Source organism: Penicillium samsonianum, assembly GCF_028829775.1.
Source record: "Penicillium samsonianum strain IBT 33392 chromosome Unknown utg000001l_segment0_segment0, whole genome shotgun sequence".
Taxonomy (NCBI): Eukaryota; Fungi; Ascomycota; class Eurotiomycetes; order Eurotiales; family Aspergillaceae; genus Penicillium; species Penicillium samsonianum.
The window spans coordinates 1131881-1157227 of NW_026643259.1; the positions used below are offsets into that span (position 1 = coordinate 1131881).

Sequence of the window (25347 nt, forward strand, 5' to 3'; positions counted from 1 at the left end):
ATCTGCCCAGGTGGAAATTGCTCGGGTTTTATACCAAGTTTGTTATGAATTCCGTTAATTTATAAAGAGGTGGCACACCCTTTGTCTCCTCTCTCTCTCACCTGCGCAGTCCTCGGCAGTTTGACTAAACAAATATGCATCATTCGACTTCCAGTCTTTCACCGCTGCTCTAAACTCTGTATATTGTACACTTACCTGTAGGGTTGGACTCATTACTATTATAAGTATGTGTACTATTAGAATTATATGATCTCACTCTATATTGATGTTATCTATACAATAGTGTGGTTGAGAGAAACTTTGGGAAGCTCCAACTTATATATTTGTATATGTTTCCCATACAAAAGGTACATAACCACAAAAGTGAGATTTCTTGTAGACAAGCTTATTATGAGCTCAATACAAATCAAGTATAGATGTCTATGTACATATCTAGTCTATATATATACATTGCAATCAAATAGACGCGAATCATGCATAATACCATACATATATAGATTCTGCAATACACCAGATCCATCTGGCTCTTATACTACACTGAACGCACGGACCAACACCACAATCCATCTCCAAGAATCCCATCTTCATCTCCATTGATTACCCCAACCACACCAAAACCATGGCCTACCTCGCCCGAACTCTCCCAAAGAGGGTCCTCACCCCGTCCCTATCTCAATCCATCCGCCAAACCAGCGCACTAAGCACAACAACCCTCCAATCCACACTAGTCACCCACATAACCCAACCCACAACCCGAACAAATAAACCCACACACTCGCTCCCCCACCGAACATACCACTCAGCCCTGCACCCCAGGCTCCCAGACCACTCGTACACAAACTCCCAAACAGCAATCCTAACCTCGGCGCTCGCCCACGTCCCCGCGCACGGCTTCTCCGCCACAGCCCTAACGCTCGGCGCGCGGGACGCCGGCTTCCTCGACGTCTCGGTGCAGCTACTCCCGCGCGGTGAATTCGACCTCATCCTCTTCTGGCTTGCTAGTCGACGGGGTCTGCTGCGTGGTAAGGTCGAGGAGGGCGGGTTGTTCCGGCGCATTGCGGCGGAGAAGGGGAAGGATGTTCATGAGCTTGATGTTGAGGAGAGGGTTAAGGGATTGATTTTGGAGAGGTTGAGGATGAATGTGGAGGTTAAGGATGTTTGGCAGGATGTGAGTTTTTTTCTTTTCTTTAGAGGACATGATTGTGTTGAGCAATTCCAATGCTAATCTATGTCTTACTAGGCTCTCGCGCAAATGTCGCTTCTTGCTAATATCCCCATCTCTCTTACGGAACTACATGCTCTCGCCTCAGATATCCTTACTCTTTCTGGTGATGACGCTGTTGATGCGACTTGGTACACACGCCGTCTCGCGGTGTCGGCTATCTATGCCAGTGCTGAGGTTGTCATGACCCGTGACCCGACGCCGGATCTTGTGGAGACGGCTGCGTTCGTGGAGCGCCGGTTTGAGGATCGGAAAATGCTTGCTGATAAACTTACTGGCATTGGACAATGTGCTGGGTTTGGGTGGAATACTGCTATTGGGCTTGGGCGAAGCTGGGGATTGAAGATTTGAGGTGATTTTTGAATGAGCCTCTTTCATTTTTGGTATCAATGCCCAGCCTATACTCGGTCGAGGTCGTCGAGGGAAGTTAAATGAAGCAGGCTTTGCTCGGTGGTAGATGGATTTGTACTTTTATTCTAAACTGTTTTATTATTGTAAACTACTCCATTCTTGTCAACGAAAATACTCTATTTTGTTATTCTAGGATCCAGTCCTGGTGTCCTCACAAATATTCATGTCATGCAAAATAACTAGAGACATAACCTATCATGTCCCAACCTGTTCACCCGAACAGCCACGCTTGATGCCAAAAAAAACCCCTGAAAATGAGCCACGATCAAAGAGTATATCTAATCAAGAAAAGAAAGGGAATTAAACAGAGCGAGAAGCGACGCTCAATGCAGAGAGACATTCTGCACAGCCTCCTCTACACTGAGAGGCGCATGGTCATCGCCAGCACCATCGGCTGGGACATCTGCCTTGTCTGCAGTAATCTCAGACGGCGACATCAACATTGTGGGGGACTTCGGCGAGAACGGATCTGAAACAGTATTGCCCTCGGGTGACTGGTCCTGCTGAGCAGACACGGGGGTGTTTTCAGAAGCCTCAGGCTCCTTCGATGGACTAACACTGCTGGCCCCGCTCTCCATCGAGTCACTCTGTCCGTGCTGGGGCTTACCACGTCCCCAACGGCGTGCTTTTGGCGGAAGTGGAGCCTGTCCATGTCGGCCTGCTCCGGTTGCTGGAACTAGGGGCCGGTGGTGACTTGAGGAAGGTGTGTTATGGCTGGAACGGCGCGGTGGCGGGAGGGCAGGGGGTGGAGTTGATACGGCCCGCCGCGGCCGTGGACCTGGGGGTACAAGAGTGGAACCTGACCCGGAGTCGCGGCGATCACTGGAATGTTCCTGTGACGGTGGTGTGCTGGGGGTGAAAACGGTGGTAGGACTGACTTCGATGCCTTCGGGGATGGTGTTGCCGTCGCTGCTTGTGCCTGCAGAGTGGTGCTCTTCTTCGTCCACGGCCAGACGGCGCCCGCGCCAGCGGCGAGATTTCGGTGGTTCTGGTTTCACTTTTGGTGGTCGGATTATTGGCGTCTCGTCACTGAGAGCCGCGACAGGGACTCCATCCTTTCGGCTGGGAGTTATTATGCCTGGTTTTTCGTGCTGTGCTGCAACGGCCTGAACGCTCAGTGAAGATGCGGATGCGGGCTCTAGGTTCATGCCGAGCCGGTGGAATAAGCTGTGTTTCCGACTCCCTGGTGTGTTAGATGAACTATACGAGTCCATTCGTGTTGGTGATGTTGTATCAGGCGAGCTCGCGATTGTGCTTGCTCGCGAGAGTGTGCGAGTGACGTCGAGTGGTTCGCCGATATCTACGGGTGACGCATGCTGCTCGGCTTGATCCAGGACAGTCTCAATCGTAGTTACTGTCACTTGAATGGGAGTGTCTTGCGTTTCTGCTGCGTCGGGCTGTTCGGCATTTCGCAGCCAATCCACTGTCGCGCACCGAGCGACAAGTCGACGTGTCGTTTCATCGACCTCTTCGAAATGTAGGATTTTCTCGTGTTCTGGGTCGCTCCCATATGAGACTTGCCCCCGAACAAGAACGCTGAGTAGCCTTCGAAGTCCATCACGCTTGTAGTGCGGCGGGTTTCGTAGCTGAGTATGAGCTAGAAGAGGGTAAAGAACGCGCAGGTAAGTATGCCGCAGCGCGGAGGCCTCCTCGGGTAGATCCAGCAAATTCCGGATCAATATATCGACTAGAACATGCAGATCGTTCGTGAAGAAATACTCATATGTGCTAGGGGTGGTAAATATGAGGTAGAGAAGCTTCAATGTGAGCAACTGAAGGGACGTCTCGGCTGCATGTTGTCAGTCATCTATTTTATTGAACAGGAGGATCATCCATTACCTTCACGGTTGATAAGAAGAATGATGTTCTCCCCGAATGTCTTATACATCCCACCATACACGGATAGGACCTTGATAACCTTGTTGGTCAAGTGACCAGAGGGCCGGCCGTCTACCGGATCGTGAGCCGAGATCATGAACTGCTCGTTCAGAACCAGCTGTGGAGATTGTCAATCCCATTCCAACCGAAATGAGTCTGAAGTGAGTACTCACCAGCACCCGAATCACGGGGTAATGATACGGATCGGTAACATCGTAAGAGAGATCTTCGATGATATCAAAGAGACAGCGAATGAAATCGTCATCCACGAGAACTGCACACAAGCCCCATAATCAGCTACCAGCAGCAGCACATGTGTATCCAAAACGCACCCAAGTCTTCAATTTTGACCCTTTGTATCCTCGACATCTCATACACAAGGTCCATCAACAAGCGATGAAGACCCGCGTCGCCGTCCAGATCCGCCCTCCGCATCGCCTGTATAAGCTCGAGGAGACGCGCAAATGCGCCCTCCTCATTCAGCATCTGAAGCACAACTTCATTTTGTCGTCCGTCAAAGAGTATGAATGACGCAATGAAGTGGAGGGTATTCGGGTCATCGTCCTGCAAAAGACCGTACAGAATTTGTCGTCGCACGTAGTCTGCATGTGTGGCGAAGATACTCGACGTGAATAGCTTGTAGGAACAACGCGAGATATCGGTTTCCGATCGGAGGTATTCATCTAGGGAAGGGTGTGTTAGTCGCAGTGGAGGCAAAGTTGGGGGCGCACGTGGCGCTGCTCGTGGGAGTGTGTGTCGGGGTAGAGACATCGATTCTCGGAGTTCGAGGTGCCGTTTACCTTTGTGTTGAGTTGTTAGACTGAGATAAGATCGGAGGGCGTCGTCGATCTGGTCTTCGGAGTCACAGGGCTTGGAGACGATCGTTTGAAGTTCTGCGAGAACCGGTCAATTGTTATGTCGCATTATCTTGAATGGAGAAAAAAAAAATCGGAGAACAACGTACCCGTCCAGAACTCAGTCTCCGAGACCTCAGACTCCATTTCCCGTCAGACAGCTCATGCCGGTTTATGTGCCGGTTTGAAGAGTTGGAGAGAGTTGAAGGGCGGGGGATTGGGGGGAATTCGAGAGTCCCACTGCGGGTCAACCCTAAGGTACACACTACATTACTGCGAGGTTCATAGGAATTATGTACGTGTTATAGAAGAAAGAACTTTCATTGGTATCAAAATGCAAAACACAATTATGCAACGGGGCGCAGGAATGGATGCGCTTCGGTATTCCTGTGAAAGTTAGTTATTGGTCCAGTGTTGTTTACAGGGCTACGTCAATCACTTACAGAACGTATTTATCCAAGTCCACGACAGTAGGGTCGCTGAACAAAAGGTAGAAATACTTCAATGTCTCAGATAGCCAGAAAGACTCCATCGTATCCTTATGGATGGGTTTCTGGGCTGTGACATCGTGGATGGCCGAGTTGGCCAGCTCCGTTCGGGTATACTTCGAGATGGCCTCGAACATCTGCCACCCCTTGCGACGCCAGGATTCGTCGCCAGTGAGACGGTACATGATAAATACAGACTCGATCGCCTCGGGCCGAAGATAATAGTTCGGCGACGGGATACTAATCATGCCTGCTGGGAGGTGGTCTTTGCCGACTTCGGCGAGGTGAGGCGAAGTGGGCGATGAAGATGAGCGAGGTGCATCTCGGTTCTGCAGCTCAGTCCCACTGGGAGTAGGAGTCGGTATTGAAGCAACAGACGATGCTTCAGCGCGATTTCCTAATGCGAGTTCATCGCGCTTGATCAAAACATCGCTATCATGGGGGTTTAATGAGCCCGGCATGGGGATGGGAACCGACCCACTCGCGGATCCTTGCGGCGGATCGTGCGCAATCAAGTTCACGCGCTGTTCGTAGCTGCTCTCTCCATTGCGGAACGAATGTCCTGCCCCGGGGTCTACGCGCGAGTAGCGTGCAACGCCAGCCTCAAAGCGGGCTTGATCCCACTCGCAGGCCGAGCCTTTCTCACAGGGCAAAAGGCGGAAGCGTTCAGGCATCACTCCTGTCTGTGTCGACTCGTAAGCCCAAACACAACCGTCGGTCAGTTTGGCCGCAAGTTCCAGATCACCATCGATGCCAAATGCCTTGGCGCCTATGGCGAACATGCCGCCGACGAAACATGTCAAGTGAGTGCCTTCGTATTCAAGATCGGTGGGAGTGAGCTCTGCGATCTTTCCAGGTGTCATTGGAGTAGTTGAGGCCATGAACCGGATATCACGTCCACCTTTCACCATGGGCTGGAAGAGAAGATTCTTGCGGGCTGCAGTGGCTGCCTTTTTATACATATTCAGGTATTGCTCGTTCAGGCCACCCAGTAGCAGGTATTCCTTGGGCAGGTATTCGTAGGTCGAGTCAGCCATTCCCCCCAGGGTGTACCCGTTATCGCGGGGTGAATTGGGAAGTCTCAAACCGCCATTGCATTGATCTGCTGAGAGTATATTTTGCTCGCGTGCCTGAATGCCAGGTTCACTCGCAGCTCGCGTATCATTGGCAGGTTGGGCATGTCCTTCAATGTCAGCGTTTATGTCCCGTGGGATCAGCTTCAAATAACTCTCAAGGTCTGTCGGTGCTGCATAGGTCTTGCGGGTCGTAGTAGTAGTGCTCTTGGTCGTACTAGCAGGGTTCTGCTCGCGCGTAGGGCTGCTATCACGCGGAGGTGTGTTCTTGGAGTAGTACTTGGAACATCCCTGTGCATTGACCCGTAGAGGCCACAGTCCAGGGATGCTAGTTGAATCTTGGATTTTCTCCAATTCGTTGGTAATCCGTGCAATCGCATCATAATATTTGTCCCGCTTGGTCAATTGAGCCAAACGGGTAAATTCCAAGGAAAGCGACCCAATTTCAGCCAGGCCAGCTCGGGAAGACGCCCGATGCGCTTTCGCAGCAAACTCTCTGAGAAAAATTCATTAGTTGTCACCCACGGATTATCAGAGATATGTGGCAAGACTTACGGTGCCCAGCGATAGTAAAGGTGTGGCATGCGGTTGGGTGTGTCAAAGGCACCAATGAGAACCTCAGCAAGCTCCTCTGCTTTCTCCAAAAGCACCGGGTATCGATGACCAGAAATGTCATAGGCACCCAAAAGACCTCCAAGATAGCGGATGGTTGTCTCAAACATTGGAATATCTGCTCTCAGTGATGTTTTGAAATCGATGTTTTTGATCGCATCCAAAGCCTCGGAGAATTCATCCTTCAATTGCATAATCCAGAGAGTATCGATGGAATCGACCAATGTCGCTCCCCAACCATTGAATGGATCTTCAAACTCCTTCGACAGAGGCTTGACTTCGTCATGACCCATCGCGATCTTTTTATAACCTTGCCAGGCATGCGTGAACTCGGCCTTGATAGCGCTAAGCCGTTGTAGACGCTCTTGCTTGTCGGAGCTCGACTCATCCTTGAACTTCGCTTGCAGCTTAGGGATGGTTTTCGACTGTTCCTTTGGCAGCTTGATCACCTCCTCCGCAGGGACGGGGAACCGTTCCGGGAACTTCCTCCACTTGCTCGTTGGAACGCCAGGTTCAGGGCGCTCTGCTGCCCTTCTGCCCGCCCCTCCATGATCAATCTCCTCCCCGTTTGCACTGTTGGTGTTCTCGGTTGTAGGTGGTGGCAAGCTGTCGGTGCTCCCCACCTTCGCGGGCTCCTTCGTGGAGCCCTTTGCGGAGTCCTTCGGGTCACCCTTGATGGGCGTTTTCACCGGGGGAGTGTCGGAGGAAGCATCTTTAAACCGGCCGCTGTCCTTTGAGCCGCTATTGGGACCCACGGGCGAGATTATCTTCTCTGGCTGTGGAGGGGAGGTGGAGCCGCGGTAGGAATCGGGAAGCACACGGTTTCTACTCTCCTCGACGGCGGCAGCAGCGGCCGGGTTTTCAGGCTTAGGTGTGGCGGGTTGATTCGGATGGGCAGGATCGGGTGAGTGAACGCCAGTAGACTTTTCAATCACTGTATAGCTCCAATCGCGTGACCTCGCAAAGTGGAAGAATGTAAAGACGACAGCCGCCGCAAATATAACCAGAACTCGGTATCGGCGAGCTCGAAACATCGCGAGCTGTCACCCTTCAGGTTGTATACTTCGAGAGAGAAAAAAAGAAAGGAAGGAGAAAGGAAGAAAAACACCAAGGAGATTTAGCCAAGTCCAGATGAAATCACGAGACTCCACAAGTAAATAAAAAGATCCACATGCGAGAGCCTCCCCGTTCTATTTTGGTCTTTCGATTCTTTGACATCTTCAGCTTCTTTTCATTCTATGTCTTCCTTTGTGTTTATCCACCATTCTCTACCTCTATAGTCTAAAAAATAAAGAGATCACTTTCAATGATTTCAATGATCTCAACATTCCCTCAATGCCCTGGAAAAACCGCGGTTCTCGGGTGTCAAGACATAGTGGGGATTTCAGCCCAGACACTATCTTTTTTAGGGGGGAATTAACACGGCTGTTTCAACGCCGATCATTGGCCCCGGATTCCGGACTGTGACTGGATTAAATGTATGAAACCCGCAAACCCGCAAGGGTCTTCAAATTGGCCTATCATCAATCGACTCTTCCACTAGCTCATCTCAAAGTCCTGTCTCCGTGTGTTCCACATGCTAGTAACCCCTGCAGCCTGCAGCCGACGGGGATACATAACACTCCGTTGAAAACTCCGTATTACAATTGTATGAAGTGGAGCATTAATATACACCGGTTTTGCCGGAAAAGATACCTTATAGTTACACAATTCTCAAGTATAAGTATCTTGATACAGCATTACGAATCGATAAGTTCTATATAAGGGGTTAGAAGACCAAATTCACGGACAGACATAGCTAATATTAGAATAGACGATCAGATCCAAAAGCCCACCAACTTTGACTGTATATATAAGCCGCCTAAAGCTTGGTTTTCACCCAAATCCCATAGAATACATCCGCCATCCTGTAGGAACTTGCCCAATCCGACCCTTATGTCGTCTATCTGGTTGCAAACAGTCCAGGTCTGACAGCTAAACCCAATTGCATAGATCGGTACTTTGTGATTTGTGTGCATTTTGAACCACCTACTTCGAATATGAATTTCTTTGAGTATCTGGCTATGTTCACATTGTCTTAGCTGTATGTTCGGGACATATTCAATAAGAACAGCATTTAGAAGGAGTTTATCACTAAGGCTAGGCTAGAGATTGATTGTTTCATGGAAGTCCGAAACGACTCCTCGCTCGAATGAACCTTGAACTTCCAGCCGCCAATACATGGACTCACAAACAAAAAGCCAACTTCCGTCAGCAATACCATACCATATTCAGATACACCACTAAATCCAATGCCATTTCATCCCCAGCCTCTGGAAATACCCAAACAAAGCTTTCTTAGGCACATATCCAGCATATGTTCTTTGCCATGCAGCTGCAAACGAGCCCTCAATCGGACCCAACTCCGCAAACCCAAGGATTTCCAGAGCCCACGGCGTCAACAAGGCCAGAATCCCCAATGCAATTAGCGTAGCATATACAGGATGGTCCGTTGCAAAGCCGACAGCGGCATTTCTGCTTTGGGTCGCAGCATCAGACGCAGCTCGCGCCATGTCCGCACCGGATTTGATTGCATTCTCTAAGCCGCGGAGGATGGCCTGTGCTATGGCGTCAGTCCAACCATCGGTGGAAAATTCCTCCTTCAGTTGTTTTTCGAGCAAGTAGGGTTCGTCGGCATTGAGGATCTTAGTGACAATAGCGGAGGCAATGGACTCCGGGGATCTGGGGTCGGTGGGAGGATGTGGCTTTTTCGCCGGTCTCTCTGAGATACAGCTGTATATGAAGTCGAACATCTTGTTTCAGAGTAGCTGCTAATATGTGTTTCTGTGGATATGAACGGGGTTTATCGGTGGGCAAAGTCGAAGAGGAAGGCACGAGGCACGTCAATAGTGATAGTGTGAAAGGAGGGAAGGAGGGAAGGAGGGGCACAGAGGTAAGTTAATATACAGGAGCGTTCGCATAGGTGCCCAAGGTATATGGGTGATGAATATTAGCGCCTGATGTGCATGGGTACATGCGGCCATCCTGTAGGTATTTCTATATTTATCGAGAACCACCAACATAACCGGCCCTTACATCATAACAGACAACGGCATGATAAAGCAATATGAAAATGTTCGCTAGAAGAGACTGAGCACCGCATCAAATGGTCATATATCGTGTCTGAAACATATAAGCTACGATCTTCCTGAGCCTACCAACATCCTAGAACTTGCATAGGAGAACGGATATCTAGATCCCCACATTTGTCCGTCTGCCTTGGGTGTTAGCTTTCTGGAATTGCTGAATTAAGCCCAAAACACCACCCCCGCTAGCGATGGCGTCGATATTTTCGCCTTCATCGCCCTCATCGGGATTATCCTCATCCTTGCTGAGTGGGTTCATGCGCCAAGAATCGCCGAGGTTGCTGTCGTTAGTGCCTGCACCTGCACTGGAAGTACCAGTACGAGCACCCGACTGCCGTGTTGCCGAATCATGGCCATCTTGGGATAGTGGTTCTTCCTCGTCGTCGATGGTATCCGTAGACGGGTGCTGGGAGCGTCCGAGCCGGGAGCGCTGGTGCTGATGGGGGGTGGTTCGGGCTGCGGCGCGGAACCCAGTGGTCGAGGGTTGGTGGTGCGGGTCGAGGAGGATGGAGGGGGCAGGAGAGCGGTGATCGAATCCTCCCATTTGCCTAAGTTTAGAAGCGCCCATAATTGATTGAGGACCGAATGGCACACCGGAGGCCGGCCCGGTGCGTGTCTGGAGATGGTCAGGGCGATCAGGAAAAGCACCGAACTCGGCTGCAGCGGGCGAGCCGAGGGTTGGCAAGGTTGGCGGTGGGTGGAATGGTCGCCGGCTGGTAGGTTGATTGGTGGTACCGTAGTTGTCCAAGAAGCCATAGTAGGAAGCTAGCATCTTGCCGTCTTTAGTTGAGAAATAATCAGTGCGCAGATCCTGTTTGCCAGGGTCCCGGCGCGCGGGTCCGGCTTGGGAGAGCACATTTGTGCCCTTCTTGAAGTCGAAGACGGCAAAAGAGCAGAGATAGCCTACACCGTCAACGTGCACGGTGAACTCCCGGAAGAAGTCAATGAGGCGGTCACTGCACTTGGGCAAGCTGAACCACAGGACGAAAGGAGTGAAAATCATGCTCAAGATCTCTTCTAAGAATATCACAATTTTCATTTGATAGAGGATTGCGAATTCTTTCCGCACGTCGTCGCTATGCAAACGGCCCTTCCATCCGGACGGGAAGTAATGAGTAAAATCGATCAGCTCGAGGAGTGCATACTCGGGGTCGAAAACATCGGTCTCTTCGGGTGCCAGCCCTCGCGCAAAAGCCCAGACTGTACCAAAAATACCAAGATAGAATAGCACAGTCCGGTCAGGGGTAATTTCAAACCCAAGGAAGAGTTCTGGATCTATCACTGAGGCAAGAGCCAACACTGAGGCAAGAGCCCCAGAGATAAAAGCAACGAAACGTGCCACTTGAACGGTCTTGTCCTTGGGAAATTGGTCAACATAGCGACTGGCGAATGGATAAGACATGTTGATCCGACGCTCAAAGAGATGCCAAAGCTCATTGAACTCGCGGAATTTCCATTCTGCCATAGGTGTATATTGGCGGGAACCGATTTGGCCCGGATTCTTCTTGAACTCGTTGAAGTACCGGAAGAAGTAGTGCATCATAAAATAGACCACAATAAAGGGCGCTACGAAAATATTCATGACGCCAGCGAAAATAAAGCGCCGACGTAAGCCATCACTCAGCGCTCTTCGATGCGTGTCCTTGAGGAACAGGGTTCGCAGTTGGCCTTGCTCATTAAAGACATAGTCCATGACACAAAGATTGAGATTCCATTCCATGGTTCGGGAGAAGAGCTGTCGATTTTTGAGGAATGGAATAGGAAGAGTGAGGTCCAAAATATCCTTGTTTACCAATGCGATCATGTAGTTCTCCTTGCGCATTAGACGGTTGGCAATGTCGTGAGCGTCCATTCGCTGCTTTGACTGGCTGCCCAGGAATCTTCGATGCTTGGCAGAAACCGCCGCCGCGGTAGATGGATTCGAGTCTCTCAACGCCATCAGTCGGCTGACCACTTCTTGCCAGGAAATCGTCTGGACCTCGGTATCTGAAACGCCGAGCAGGTAGAGATAGAAGTCATGCAGGTGTTTGAGCCTGCGAATGTCTAGCAGGTACTGAAAAAGCTTCCCAATCCAGAAGAAGCTGAAAAGCCACAACAGAAATGTGGATGACCCGGACATATTCGCTGTGCATTGGGGTACGAGGATATCATTCAGAGTCTTGCTCCGCCGGACCTTAGAGTAATCAATGCAGTTGGTTAAAAACGTAGAGAAACCAACAACGAATGCAAATGTTCTATGTGTACTGTCAGCTTCTCCTACGATTGTTTGGAAAGGGTATTATCATGAACTTACAAGAGGTTCAGCACCCGGGTCAGCAGGATAGACCAAATTCCGTTCCCTAAGAAGTATATGTAGACATCCTTTAAGAAGTTATCCAGATCCTCGACGTTTGCCCACCGCCACATTGCTTTCTTCTTGGGGTCAACATTGGCAAGACCAGGGTGTTGGCCAGTGAACCATCTCCCTATTGGATGACCGCTTTCACTGGGTGGTGGTTGATGGGCTCCTCGTTCATTCCAGCGGGTTACGGTAGGTTGTGAGGATGGTCCAGGACTGGGGGTTCTTCGACGATCCGAACGATCATGAGACCGGGGAGGAGGAGGTAACCGTGATTTCAGATCTTCGTGATGGCCTTCTACCAGCAGAGATTGAGGGACATCTTCATCATGATCATCGAGCTCATAGCCGAGTGGTGATTCTTGTGCCATCCATCGAGGCCGGGACGACTTGCGACGGCGGGTGCCAGATGGAGAAGCTCGCTCTTCAGGTGCCTTGCCCGACCGTGCTTCGAGTATGGGGCTGATTATTTCACTGTCCTGCGCATCCGCTAGTGCATCCTCCAGTTCCCGGTCACTAAATTGTTCCTGCTGGTCTTCTATGACCAAGCCTGCACGTTCTTCGAGATCGGAGTATTCAGACCCGGCGTCATGTTGGCGAATGGTCTCGTAGACCGATGGTGAGCCCGTTGGGGGTAGGAACCGTGATAATATGTTAGAGGACATCATTCTGGATCAGACTAAAGGCTATAGTCAGACCATTCATGGCAACAGCTTCAGAAGCCAGTGATGGTGGTGATAAAATGCCATCCAGCGGCGCTTGATAATGCGGAGAAATGGGGATCAGTATCAATACAGCAGGCTGAATGTTATCGGGCTGAAAATGGGTATGTGCCCTGATTAAGGTGATGGTACCAGCTTATAAAGAAGTATGCATCTGACCTAGTCCTCGTGATAACAGTCACCAGGAGCTGTGATCCCCAGACCTCCCGATAGCTATGATGACATAAAGAAGGGGGGAAACAGACTTGGCGCCTCAGGCAGGTAACTGAAAGTCATGTGCATGATGGCAGCCCACATGTGTCACGTGACTAAGTTCTGATCGACCTTATCTTATCTCCAGCTGATAAGGATGGCCCCCCCATTTAGGGTGGCTATAAATGCGTCCACGGGTATAACGAGAGTATTACTACCTATATGTTCTTCATTTCTTCTCACCCATTGACCCAGCTGAGCAGGTTCACTCATAAAACAGGGAGACTCCAGGGCTGGCAGGCCAAAACGTTGACTAAGCACTTATACTGTCATGTGACCTGTTACAATCTGTGTGGCAACCAGTGGACCTCCCAAGGTTGGAATATGGGTACGTACCCGTATGGAGTAGACGTGAGTGCAGTTTGAAATTGCGACTTCGTGCTGTTATTATTGCTACCTTGCTGTATTATATTGATCCTTTCTTATTTTGTGTTTCTTCAAATCAAGTGTGCGTACATGTTCATACCCATCATCCCTCCATGGCTTAATCTATTAATCTGAACTGCATCCTGTGTGACTTTAGTAATCCCGGCTGAAGATCCCATTTCCTAAACGCTACAATTTTGTACAGACAAGTGGCTCCACTTTCGGGGATTTCCCTCAACCTGTTTTAGTGAGAGACTTCTCGACTATTACATCGTATAGAGTAAATCATAGGCACCTACGGAGTACTCCCGTCAGTGTTTGCCCAGGTGCATCCTGTACTCTGTACCCACTTCTAGTCAGGACTAGGATGGATCTGCGCCCCGGACACCACGTTGGGATTTTTGCATATTGCAGAGAGCAGGCCATATGGAAACAATTCTGTATGGATGTAAGTAACTGCAATGTAGGTGGAAATCGTCAGGGGCCCTGGAGGAATACATATAATATACGACTACAATGCACAGCCAAAAAGGGATTGATATCTTAGGTGGGCAAGCATAATGCTCATGACTCAAGTTAGTGGCCCCATTTCCATTAGCCCGGTAGTCTGTTAGCCAGTGCAAGTCAGGAAAAAGACGCCATGCACTTATCTCGACTTCTAGAAAATCTCTCGGCAGTTTAGGACAATCGGGAATCCGGATGGAAGTGGAAACATGCACGCTAGTGAGTCGGGGAAAGCTATTGATCTTAGGTCTCAAGTCCAGCCCAAGTCCAGCTTAAACCCGCTATCTACCTCTTCCCTTGCCCCGGCGATTGTACTATATAGACTCGGTATCTTCGGTTAAAGGCTGAAAGCTAAAATGCTTGGATTTGGATCTACACATACGGAGTATCTAGGTAAATAGTCTAATCTCACTTGCTCTGGGGATGATTAGGATGTATGTCGTGTATAGAACGTGGTGATCCCGTCTATGTTGCGCTGTCATCGAGGTAGCCTAAAGCATGAAGGGAGTATAAAGTGAAGAGATATAGCCATTTGTAGAACTCAAAGAAAGCTCAAGAGACCAAGACAGGTGAAAAAGGACTACTCCGTAGAAAGTGTTGCGATTCCTCATTATTTCGTTATTTTTCCCCTATACAAACTCAGCTCCGCTATCCACTTCTTTCTCTCCCCTCCCCCCTCCCCTCTCTCTCTCTCTCATCTCTCTCTCTTCCTCTGTCTTTTGGCGATCTTCACCGGATTTTCCCGTTGCAATTTCAACTTGATTCTTCATTTCTGGGAAATAATTTTCTTTGAAGCCCTTCCCCCTCATTCTGCCCCCATCCCAAAGCGGCCTACATTTGCTGGAATCCGCGAAAACACATATACCCACACACAAACACCTCTCATAGAGAGCATAATCGAAACCTCCCAATTTCAAAAGGGACTGATGAAGGTATGTGCGCATTTCTTTATTCCCTATACCCTAGCCCACATACCCCTCCCCTCCTCCAATAATAATGATATCACGCCCTTCCCAACTACCAATTTCCCCCAGGTCGCTTCTTCAGACCCATCACTGACACTAACAGCGACACTATCGCTATCGACTGGCCGGAGGATTGGACGCTCACCGTATTCGCTAGGCTCTCCTGCATCTCTCAGACAAACGACGGTGACCCGCGCCTCCTTTGTCCTGGTCTCCCATTGCTTCCCCTCTTCCGGCGCCTCGACCGAATGTGCGACCCCAATACCCAACCTCTCACCGGACTCCATGTGGTCTCATAACAATTTCCTGGACAAAAGCGACCCCCAGTTATACAAGCGCAGCCGTGCCGCATACGTTGGGTGCCAACAAGGTCTTCTTTCACCGATTGTTTTGAGGGAGGTTGTGTTGGGCGCGATTAAGGAGTGAACCTGTCTCTCCTTTCCTCGCACATTGACGGGTTTCATTTTCGTTTTGTGTACAATCGCCTGTCGAAGGGGCTGTCTATAACCAAACGAGATGGAGCCCGAGAATCCGAACGCGTTCAAGCGGAGCTCGATGCACCAAGCGTTATACAGTCGTCCAGTGGAACGGCGTGCAAGCAAGAAGTCTTCATCTAGGGATCGGCATGGTATGGTCTATCCCGACAGTTTCCGAGAAACTACCATTCGAACTGTGACGCCAGAGTCGCACTCCCCCGCCAACCATTCCCCCTTATCCGAACCGGAGCCCCTCACAGGTGGCGCTCTGTCTTCACCTCGAAATACCGTGCGATCACGGCCCACCGAACCCGACCGTCGTCGGGATTTCAACAAAAACTCATCTGGAGCAGGCGAAGACGATCCTCAGGTGGAAGCAAGGAGTCAACGGGCGCGATCGCGGACAACGGCGGCTGAGGAGCAACGCAACGACATCACCCCGAACACCTTCAAAAGTCGAACGCGGGTTGGGTCAATTAATACGGCCAGTCCGTCTCAACCGAAATTGCCTGAAGATCCGTCATCTTCCATCGGTTTTCCGTCGATCGAGTCTCCAAAGTACAGCAGCCAGACCATCCCTCGCCTTCGAATGAGCAAAGCTGCCGGTCTGGTCGCCGGTGGAGCGCAAAATCAAGATTCGTTTGCCTCCCCCTCTCGGGTGCGGAAGCCACAAAGATCCTCCAGTTGATGAAGACTACCTGTGGTAGGATGCATGGAATCCTATCTTTTCGAACGGCCTCGACTACTTCCTGGACATCCGGATACTGCGCTATCAACGTCGCGACTGGAAGTCTCATTTACCAAGCCAAGGGAGAGCCGGCATTGGCCAAAACATTGATCCCCGATCTACGTGGTTGTCGAGTTCGGACATTGTGGGACCCTGAGCTCCAATGCACCTATCTGAGCGTTCACACATTTACGTCTGGGCTTGGGATACAACTACGACCTCACGTGAACGAAACCTTCGATTCCTGGCTTGCAGCTCTACTTTGTTGGCAACCAATTCGGCCCAAGGGTGTTCAGAACAAGATGACAAAGCCTCAAGAGGTTGTGATTGGAGACCGACGGATCCCCGAACGTCGACGCAACTCGGAAAGCGCAGCACAAAAGGATGCAACTATCATCAAAGTTGGCAAGATGCTTCTATGGGATAAGCCGTCTGCTTCCGGTGCAATGCCGGTGTCCGGACGCCGCGTGTCCACGTACAGACAGTCAAGGGCTCTTTCTTCCTCATGGCAGAAGGTGAGCTGCACACTACAAGAAAACGGCTTTTTCAAGCTCTTCACAGAGTCCGACGTGGGTCTCCTAGCATGTGTGCAGTTGTCTCAATTATCGCGCTGCGCTATTCAGCAGCTGAACCCCTCGGTGTTGGATGATGAGTTTTGCATTGCCATCTACCCTCAATATACGGCACACCCAGTACCCGATTCCAATGTGCGGCCTATATACCTCGCTCTTGAAAGCCGTGTTCTCTTTGAGGTCTGGTTTGTGCTTCTCCGCGCATTCACAATCCCAGAGCTTTATGGTCCTGTGTCTCAGGGAGAGGATCCCAATAAAACACCAGAAGCCGAGGCCACCGAACCACCCGTGACAAAAGACATGTTCCGGATTGAACGATTCTTAAGCTTGAAAATTGTGGAGGCGAAGCTGTTTCGCACCAAAGAGGAGGACACTCCCCGAAGCCGAAAGGCATCAAGATCACATGGCCAGCCTGTTCCAACCTCGAAGGCCAGCGACTATTACACAGAGGTGCTCCTAGATGGGGAGATTCGTGGCAAGACTGCTGTCAAGTATCGCACCATGAATCCTTTCTGGCGAGAAGATTTCCTCTTCACTGATCTGCCGCCGGTGCTATCTCAAGCCTCTATCCTTGTCAAAACTCTCAACCCGACACAGAGGGACTGGACACTTATCGCCCATGGAACATACGCACCCAACCAAGACGTGAGTGCTGTGAACATGCTGGATGAGATCGAAATTTCTGCAAATGATATCATCTTCGGACGGGTAGACCTGCGACTTGAAGAACTGGATGCTGGCGTGGATATCGAAAAGTGGTGGCCTATCCTGGATAACCAAGACCAGGCAATTGGCGAGATGTTCATGAGAGCCCGGATGGAGGAAACCGTCGTCTTGATGTCCGACGAGTACTCGGCGATGTCGGAACTTCTCCACTCCTTCACCAATGGCCTCACTATCAACATGGCACAACTAATGTCATCGGAACTAAATCACCTGGCCGAGATGCTTCTGAATATTTACCAGGTTTCGGGGTCAACGGTGGAATGGATCTCAGCCTTGGTTGAAGATGAAATCGATGGGGTTCACAAAGAATCCACCACCAACCGGCTGAGGTATACAACAAGGATTCATTCAAATAACTCACAGGAGACTAGCCAAGAGCGCGAGGTCCTTGTCAGAGACATGGGAAGGACGGCCACTGTGGAGGCTAATCTCTTGTTCCGTGGAAACTCCCTTCTAACCAAGGCCCTCGATCTTCACATGCGTCGTCTGGGCAAGCAGTACTTGGAGGATACTATCGCGGAACGACTACGTGATATTGATGAGAGTGATCCCGAATGCGAAGTCGATCCGTCTCGAGTTTCACGCCACGAGGATCTTGATCGCAACTGGCGAAACCTTACAGCTCTCACCACAAGCGTGTGGAAATCCATTGCGGGATCTGCATCGAGGTGTCCCCCAGAACTGCGACGCATCTTCCGGCATGTCAGGGCGTGTGCAGACGATCGCTATGGTGACTTCCTCCGGTCTGTGACGTACAGTAGTGTCTCTGGTTTCCTGTTCCTGCGCTTCTTCTGCCCGGCTATTCTGAATCCGAAGCTTTTCGGGCTCTTGAAAGGTATGGAACTACGCCCGTACCGTTGTTTTTCTTTTTGCTAACCACCTCCAGATCACCCTCGTCCTCGTGCACAGCGCACTTTGACCCTCATTGCCAAAGCTTTGCAGGGTCTGGCCAATATGACAACATTCGGCAATAAAGAACCTTGGATGGAACCGATGAACAAATTCCTCGTCGGTCATCGCTCGGAATTCAAAGACTTTGTTGATTCGGTTTGTGCGATTCCCGCCGATCGACCAGTCCCTATTGTCACACCCTCCTACACCACACCTATCCAAATACTTGGGCGGTTGCCTCCCACATCGCGTGAGGGATTCCCTAGCCTTCCATTCCTCATCGACTATGCCCGCTCCTTCGCGAACTTGATACGTGTCTGGCTTGATGTCTCCCCGGAACGACTCAACGAATTGACCGAGCTGGACGTCAACCTTTCTAAGTTCCAGAAAGAAGCCCTTCGCCTGCGGGCACGCACTGAGGAGTGTCTCAAACGAGCCGAGCAAGCAGAGCGGCCAAGTGGAAACCTTGAGATCAAATGGGAAGCACTGGTGGATTCGATGGAGCGACCCGTAACCTTCTACGACGAAAGCTCAAGCAAACCCAGCACCCCGGCGCCAGAAACGTCAACTGGTACTGCATCGGCCCCAGGCAGCCATCGCAATTCGACTGGCCACTTTGCTACGCGTCCTGCAATTCCCCGCCGGTCCACTGACCACGTCCCCGATGCCGAGGATGACACGCCTCCAAGCTCGTCATCGGCGACCTGGGACCAAAGCCGCATTCCATTTTCCATCCCACGTTGGTCTGACCCACGCGACAGCACCGGAAGCTCGAAGAACTCCTCGACCTACTCGCTCGAGTTCTCCGAGTCCTCCAAGGCACGCAGGGCCAGCGTCACGAAAGAGTCCTCTTCGAGCAAGTACCGCTTCTTCGACTTTGTTCCTGCTCCCTCCCGACGCAAGGCCAAGGAACGTGACCAGGCTCAAAACCACTCTCACGAGGATCTACGCAATGAATCTTAATGCACCAATGTCTGCCCATGCAATCTCCTTTCCTTCTTACAAGTTTTTGACTTTGTTCTTCCTCGCCCTATCTCTTTCCCATGTGCTCATGATTTCAACGTTCCTCTTTTCTCTCCTTCTCTCTCTCTACTCCCCTTTTCCATCTTGCCTCCTCGAGTTCCGTTCTGCTTGATCATCTATATGTCTATGTTCTCCTCTAAAGCATGTGTCATGGTGTTGATACCCATTCCTTCTTTTGATTGTGTGTTTCATGGTCCCGCCCTCCCTTATACACATCTCCCCCCAGCCCAGCTCTAAGATAAAACCAAAGAGAGCTGGAAAAAAGTAAGGATCTGGATTTTTGGGAAGGAAAAAAAGAACACGATCTGATTTTTGAACTTGGCTGGGGCTCTTGTGCTTTTCTCTTTTTGGTCGTTCTGAGGAATCATTTGGGTCTTTCTCTTGTGTGTTTGGATTTCCTTTGGAGATGGTGGCCATCGTGTAAATACCTTTTACTCTTTTTATATTCTTCCAATAGATGGAATGGATTGATGTTTTCGTTTTTGCCATGCTGGTGACTCTGTTATTAGATAGAAATATCAACATAAATGCTGTTCGTTGAATACCTCTGTACATCAGATCGGAACAAATATCAAATATGTAGCCTTTGGTCATGACAAGACAGCAAGGGATAAACAGAACCCCAGGCAACACCCCTCCTACAACACCGAGTCTTCGAAGGAAGATCAAAACACATCTCAAAACAATTAGGAAAGTAGCTGTACAGCCACATGCTCGAAGAAACAACATAAAGAGATGAGCGAAGAATACATATCACTTCCATAAGCAGAGCTTCCCACTAGCGGTGCCACCAGCAACCCAGTTCTTGCTACGATGGAACACAGCCACAGCAGGAACAGCGGTGATACCATCACCACCCAGCTGGGCGAGCTGATCCCCACTGCTGCTGTAAATGTCGACGAAGCGGTTCATGTTGCCGACACAGAAGCGCTGGATGGGAGATTGTGGGTTCACTTGCCATTGGGGGCGGAGACTATAAGAACAAAGTTAGGGCTTGGTACTTTGGCAAAACCAAAAGGGACACAGAAAGGAACAATCATACATAGTAACCCAGCGGCCAGTCTGGCAGTTGTGTCGGACAACAGTGTCCGGGGTAAACTCCTTTTCTGAAAGCTTATGGCCCTGCTTCCACGAAGAGAAGCCCTTCGCGCCCACATCGTATATCTTCAATGTGTCATCGTAGGACGAAGTAGCAATCTGCCCAGCAGCATTGAAAGCTGCGTGAGAAACCGAGAGCCGGCTTTCATGCTCAGCAACAGGGGTAGGACTTTTAGGCGAGAGCTTGCGCAGATCCCACAATCTCAGGAATCGATCCAGACTTGCCGTGGCGAAGTAGTGCGGCTGGGAGGGACACAGTGTGAAGCCCCCGATCTTCTTCTCAGAAAGATCCCAGTTCGACACATTGCTGTCTTTCCGCGGCGTTCGCGTGTCATATCGTCCGAATCCACCTTGGAGTGTAGTCCAGTACAAGGTGTTAGGGTCATCTGGGGACATGTCTACTCCGGAAAGCGCCTCGTCAATGTTAGTGGACTCGGGAGCATAGGTCTCTGAAGAGACCATTTTCTCCAAGTCCAGTGATCTAATCGAACTGTCGTAACTTGCAGTGTACAAATGCGTCGGCTTTGAGGGGTTGACCATCATTGCACTAATGGTCCGGGTATGTGGCTTCAATGTGGTGAGTACTGGATCTGGGTCGTCCTCATCTTCGTCATCGTCCTCGCCTGCCAGGGGCTTTTCCTGCGAAGCGTCCAACATGCCCAGATGGCCCAGTTTGTCGCCTGCGAATATAAGAGGTTTGGATTCGGACGGGTGAAAAGCCATACTGTACACACGCTCTGGGGTAATCTTGATCCCTGTAATGATCAAAATCCGTTAGAATGGTAGCTTGTCGATATGGAGAGTATAGTTATTACGCTGAGGGTCCCAAGATTCCCACAATTGAAGCCCATTCATCTCCTCCCGAAGGGCCTTTAGGTCTTTGTCCGTCGTCTTCTCAATTTCATCGTCCCCAAAGGTCCTCTCATAGGGCTTCGCAACACCCTTGGTGATAACATCCACGGCGATCAGGCTATCCGCACTAAGCTTTTGGCCCGAAACAAACATATCCGCTTGACTGAACGAGTCTGTCCGGCGCATCCTCTTGATTCTATCCGCTTCGCGCATCGCCTCATACTCGTCGTCGGCCTTGCGCTTCGCTACTTCACTTTCGGCCGCAATTCCCTTGAGCCGCGAGGATGTACGCCGGGGCGTGGTATCTTCCTCGGTCTTCACTTTAGGAGCCGGGCGCTTTTTCGGTTTCGTGCCATTGCTGCCGGGAGTCTTAGGGCTTGCGAACAGTCCCGAGGATTGCGACTCGAGGGTAAGTTTCTTCAACAGCGCATCGCGCTCGGCAATGTTTGCCAAACGCTGCTGTTCAAAGTCCGACAGTTCACTTTTCATGTTGGTTTCGGGGTTCTCGGGTGTACTTGGTTCGTATGCAGTTTGCGCCTCGGGGGTGCGAGGCACGTCCTCGGCGAAACGCGTGGACCCGATACACGACATCATGTGACTTTGCGGAAAGTTGATCGCCGATTAGTCCGTGCTGTAAAAAAAAAGAGAACGTAATCTTCTTGTTGTTTTTTTTTTTTTTGGATTGAAGTTGCAAAGTTTGAAAAGGTGGAAGAGAAGAAGTAAGATTTACTCCAGGTTGGATTTACTCTGAGAAGTGCACGAACAAGGCTGCGCAAGTGCAGACCTAACGACTCAGCAATGGCGACAAATATCAACCGGCTATGCTTCCTCTCAAGAAGCAATTCTACAGCTCCTTTCCTATATCACACTAGAACACTTACGCCACTCTCATCCGCGGCCCGAAAACAATTCAATCGCCGCTTTCCGCGCTCTTTTTCTACCCAGAACAATACCGAGGCCAATGATGCGACGGAGAACAAATCATTAGCGGAGAATAACACAAGTCAGAATACTTCTGAACAGTCAATTACCTCCAGCTCAACGAGTGAGGCAGCCCCGAAACCGCGACGAAGCTATCTGCAGAAACGAGCAGCATCTGTCACTGAAAGGCCTAGCCTCAGACCATCTGTGGTGAAGAAGACAACGAAGATAGCACCGAAGATCACAACCCAGGAGAAATTGGTATTTGGAGGACTCCTAGAGCAGCTTGGATTCAAGCACGATGGGGAAACTACCGAGTCGAGCTCATTGAAACCACTGAGCGAGGAGAAGAAGGCGGAAATGGCCGAGCTCGTGTCGGTGTTTGACAATCTGCTAAAAGACCCAAGGGCAAAGAAGGCGGCTTTGAAAGCTAAGCAGCAAGCGAAGGATGACTATTCTTCTTATCGAAGACCAGATAAGTCAGAAACGGAAGAACAAGTCTCAACGGAGAACCAAGGTCCAAAGCGAATCAATCTCCGTGATCTGGGCTATACCGAGCCCGCCACAGCGAGCGCTGCCGAAGTAACCGTCAGCCTGCGGAGGGCAATTGAGATCGTCGTCAAAGCGGAATCAGAGCACATCGAATTCGCACTTTTCCAAGCCATCGAGGATGGCAAGGGCGACATGGGTGTGTGGGAGGTATGCAAAGAGCGCATCTTCTCTATGCTTCGCCACCTGGACGAGAAATCTCTCGTGGAGGCTTCAGACCCGGACCGTCTGAGCACAACAGACCAGCCCGAACCACCCACCCAACCATCAGGACCCCTCCGAGTCCCAGCCGTCGTTCCAGTCGCCCCCGTCGTAGTAGCTCTTTACCCTAAGACCCTTCTGATCGCCTTCCGCCTGCTGAACACCCACTTCCGCGAATCCCCCCTCATCCCCCAATTCCGCTCAACGATCAAAGAGTACGGCCGTGTCTCTACTTTCCTCGGTGCTTCATCGGGCTTGTACGATGAATTGATCCACTACCACTGGCGAGTGTGCAAGGATCTTCCCGCTGTGATATCGATCCTGCGCGAGATGAACCAGCTGGGCATCAACCCGAGTAGCAAATCCCGCGGTATGTTGACCGGACTTATCATTCGCCATGCCCGGGACTTGGAGGCTCATCGGAAATCCCCGGATGGGAAGGATTTCTTCTGGGATTTGCCGTCTAACAAGGAGGCATTCGATGAGCTTACTCGTAAGGATGGCTGGATGGATCAGATCGAGGCGCGTTCAGAGGAAGAGGCGAAGCAACTTCAGGCTACTCGGACTTTCCACCGCTGAGCTCTTCTGTTCTTTTGGGCAGGTTGCTTTTAATGTACAGTGTCTGGACTATCATGTATAAGTATCATCAGCGAAACCATATCAAGCTTCATGTTAATGCATCGTTCTTCGTCATTCGGCTGCCACGCTATTGTAAGAGTAATGTATGTACACGAACAATTGTATCGAACCCCAAAAGAGCAAAGGTCAGCCGAAGCCCTAACATGACTGGGGCAAAAGGAAGAAAAGAACCACCACTAGAGCTCTCGCTCTACAAACCCCCATGAATCCCCCAAAACTTTTCTGCATTGAAGGTATACATATTATCATCCTTCCAAAGATCATCAAAAGCAGTAAAAAGCACCAAATCCTCCCTCCGATGATTAAAACTCTTCCTCAAACTCGCAATAGCCGCCTGCTGATTATCCACTGAAGGAACAGCACCCCCATTCGCATCCCCATCATGCGGCCACCCAGACTCCGTAATCATAGTCCGCTTCCCGCCCGCTCTCTCGGAGATACTACGCGCCTGCTCGAGCGCATACGCACCGGCCCCAGCAGGACGTTGCGTAGCATCGAAGAAAGCGTGGCAGTTCGCAGCGCAGTAGTCAGAGACATGGCACAGTTCCGGGTGGTCGAGTAGGACGGAGAAGGTATCGACTGTGACGACGGGACCTGTGTAGCCCTGTGCGCGGAGCACGGAGCGTGCTTTTTGCACGGCTGTCACGACGTCGCTGGCGGAATTGGTGCCGCCGTTTACGAGCTCGTTGCCGATGGCGATCGTGTGGAAGATTGACCAGTCTTTTTGGCCGTCTTCGCCTGTTACGGAGTCGCCGAAGGCACTGAGGCTTCCTGGGAAATCGGTTAGGTCGTAGATGCCGGCGAAAACGCGCATGTTGTGGCGCCGTGCGGCGTTCGTTACTGTTTTTGTTTGGTCACAGTCTGTGCCGTAGATGCGGATGAAGGAGTATTCGGAGACTCGGTCTAGGTCTTGGTTTACTTCTTCTTGGTTCTTGCAGGTGCGGTCTGCTTTGTAGGGGGAGTAGGAGATGCCGAAGTGGGCGTGCGGGTGCAGGTGTGGATGGGGATCAGGAACAGGCAGTTTGGAGTGGGCGTGTGGGTGTTGTAGCTCCTTGGGTTTGCCTTTGGCTGGGATGGGGCGGTCGTTCATGTCATCGTTGTTCTTGGGTAGTACATGTGGCGGTGCTATAGTTGAGCCATCCTTGTCTGGGATTGATATTGGGGGTTGCTTTGAGGGAGAGTTAGGGCTGGCTTTTTGATGAGGAACCAACATCTCTTCTCTTCACCAGGAACAGTTCTATCTACTAACTTTCTCTTGTAGTGCAGAGCCCAAGGCCTGAACGTAGTGTGTTTCTGTGCTGATGGTCTCTCCCTTTTCATTGACCCAGGCGACTACCTCTTTGGTAAAGGGTGGTTTAGCGAGATCTCCGCTGGATTGTTTCTCGACTATCGCCAATCAGCAAAATCCCATATAAGCATGAGACTATTTGAACAACCATGTTCTTACCCCCAGCTTCGGCGCAAACACCACATGCAAATAGCAGGCCGATAAGCACCTGAGTAAGGCGCTTCATTTTGTAGCTGAGTTCTCCCTGGGGAAGCTGATCTGTAAACCCTCGAGTGAAGAGATCTGAACTTAGTCGGTGGCGATCATAACACGAGTGACTTTCCAACCATCTAGAAAAGGAAACCCATGCCTATGGTGCCGATCGGACCCATTATAACCATGCTAACGGGCTCGAGCGCGGAATTGAAGCTACGTGGACTTCTATTAGCAGAGCGTGTAAACAAGGATAGCCAAGCATAGCGCCCCGATCTGGAGAAGACATGTGGAATGGAATCAGGGAGCTTTCAGGATTCAAACATGCCCCTTGGCTTGGTGGAGGCACCTTTGGAATCTGATTTACTTGGCGAAGAGATCT

At 50.6% G+C, this 25347-nt stretch overlaps 10 protein-coding genes across 10 annotated transcripts; 4 read left to right on the forward strand and 6 right to left on the reverse strand.

Moving 5' to 3' along the window:
- Positions 1-574: 574 nt before the first annotated feature.
- N7471_000440 (uncharacterized protein) lies at positions 575-1746 on the forward strand (the record flags this gene model as incomplete). Its single annotated transcript, XM_057273161.1, has 2 exons — positions 575-1168; positions 1241-1746. Coding segments are annotated over 2 exons (927 nt in total), but the record flags the coding sequence as incomplete, so codon positions are not given.
- A 210-nt stretch (positions 1747-1956) lies between these two features.
- On the reverse strand, positions 1957-4512 carry N7471_000441 (DUF2013 domain-containing protein; the record flags this gene model as incomplete). Its single annotated transcript, XM_057273162.1, has 5 exons — positions 1957-3422; positions 3473-3629; positions 3685-3785; positions 3844-4404; positions 4476-4512. The coding sequence occupies 5 exons, from the start codon at positions 4510-4512 to the stop codon at positions 1957-1959; spliced, it is 2322 nt and encodes a 773-aa protein (XP_057141341.1).
- Positions 4513-4712: 200 nt separating this feature from the next.
- Positions 4713-7572, reverse strand: N7471_000442 (class I alpha-mannosidase 1A; the record flags this gene model as incomplete). Its single annotated transcript, XM_057273163.1, has 3 exons — positions 4713-4752; positions 4809-6422; positions 6482-7572. 3 exons carry the CDS (start codon positions 7570-7572, stop codon positions 4713-4715), a joined length of 2745 nt encoding a protein of 914 aa, XP_057141342.1.
- A 1248-nt stretch (positions 7573-8820) lies between these two features.
- On the reverse strand, positions 8821-9330 carry N7471_000443 (uncharacterized protein; the record flags this gene model as incomplete). Its single annotated transcript, XM_057273164.1, has 1 exon — positions 8821-9330. The coding sequence occupies one exon, from the start codon at positions 9328-9330 to the stop codon at positions 8821-8823; it is 510 nt and encodes a 169-aa protein (XP_057141343.1).
- Positions 9331-9769: 439 nt separating this feature from the next.
- Positions 9770-12669, reverse strand: atgI (autophagy protein ATG9; the record flags this gene model as incomplete). Its single annotated transcript, XM_057273165.1, has 2 exons — positions 9770-11897; positions 11957-12669. 2 exons carry the CDS (start codon positions 12667-12669, stop codon positions 9770-9772), a joined length of 2841 nt encoding a protein of 946 aa, XP_057141344.1.
- A 2102-nt stretch (positions 12670-14771) lies between these two features.
- N7471_000445 (uncharacterized protein) lies at positions 14772-15236 on the forward strand (the record flags this gene model as incomplete). The annotated part of the gene is made up of 2 exons (XM_057273166.1): positions 14772-14777; positions 14880-15236. 2 exons carry the CDS (start codon positions 14772-14774, stop codon positions 15234-15236), a joined length of 363 nt encoding a protein of 120 aa, XP_057141345.1.
- A 90-nt stretch (positions 15237-15326) lies between these two features.
- Positions 15327-19713, forward strand: N7471_000446 (GTPase-activating protein BUD2; the record flags this gene model as incomplete). Its single annotated transcript, XM_057273167.1, has 3 exons — positions 15327-15944; positions 15971-18146; positions 18198-19713. The coding sequence occupies 3 exons, from the start codon at positions 15327-15329 to the stop codon at positions 19163-19165; spliced, it is 3762 nt and encodes a 1253-aa protein (XP_057141346.1). The 3' UTR covers positions 19166-19713.
- A 265-nt stretch (positions 19714-19978) lies between these two features.
- On the reverse strand, positions 19979-21769 carry N7471_000447 (WD domain protein; the record flags this gene model as incomplete). The annotated part of the gene is made up of 3 exons (XM_057273168.1): positions 19979-20198; positions 20268-21078; positions 21139-21769. The coding sequence occupies 3 exons, from the start codon at positions 21767-21769 to the stop codon at positions 19979-19981; spliced, it is 1662 nt and encodes a 553-aa protein (XP_057141347.1).
- A 204-nt stretch (positions 21770-21973) lies between these two features.
- N7471_000448 (uncharacterized protein) lies at positions 21974-23425 on the forward strand (the record flags this gene model as incomplete). The annotated part of the gene is made up of 1 exon (XM_057273169.1): positions 21974-23425. One exon carries the CDS (start codon positions 21974-21976, stop codon positions 23423-23425), a length of 1452 nt encoding a protein of 483 aa, XP_057141348.1.
- A 250-nt stretch (positions 23426-23675) lies between these two features.
- scw4 (putative cell wall glucanase (Scw4)) lies at positions 23676-24999 on the reverse strand (the record flags this gene model as incomplete). The annotated part of the gene is made up of 3 exons (XM_057273170.1): positions 23676-24653; positions 24735-24871; positions 24933-24999. 3 exons carry the CDS (start codon positions 24997-24999, stop codon positions 23676-23678), a joined length of 1182 nt encoding a protein of 393 aa, XP_057141349.1.
- Between the last annotated feature and the right edge of the window lie 348 nt (positions 25000-25347).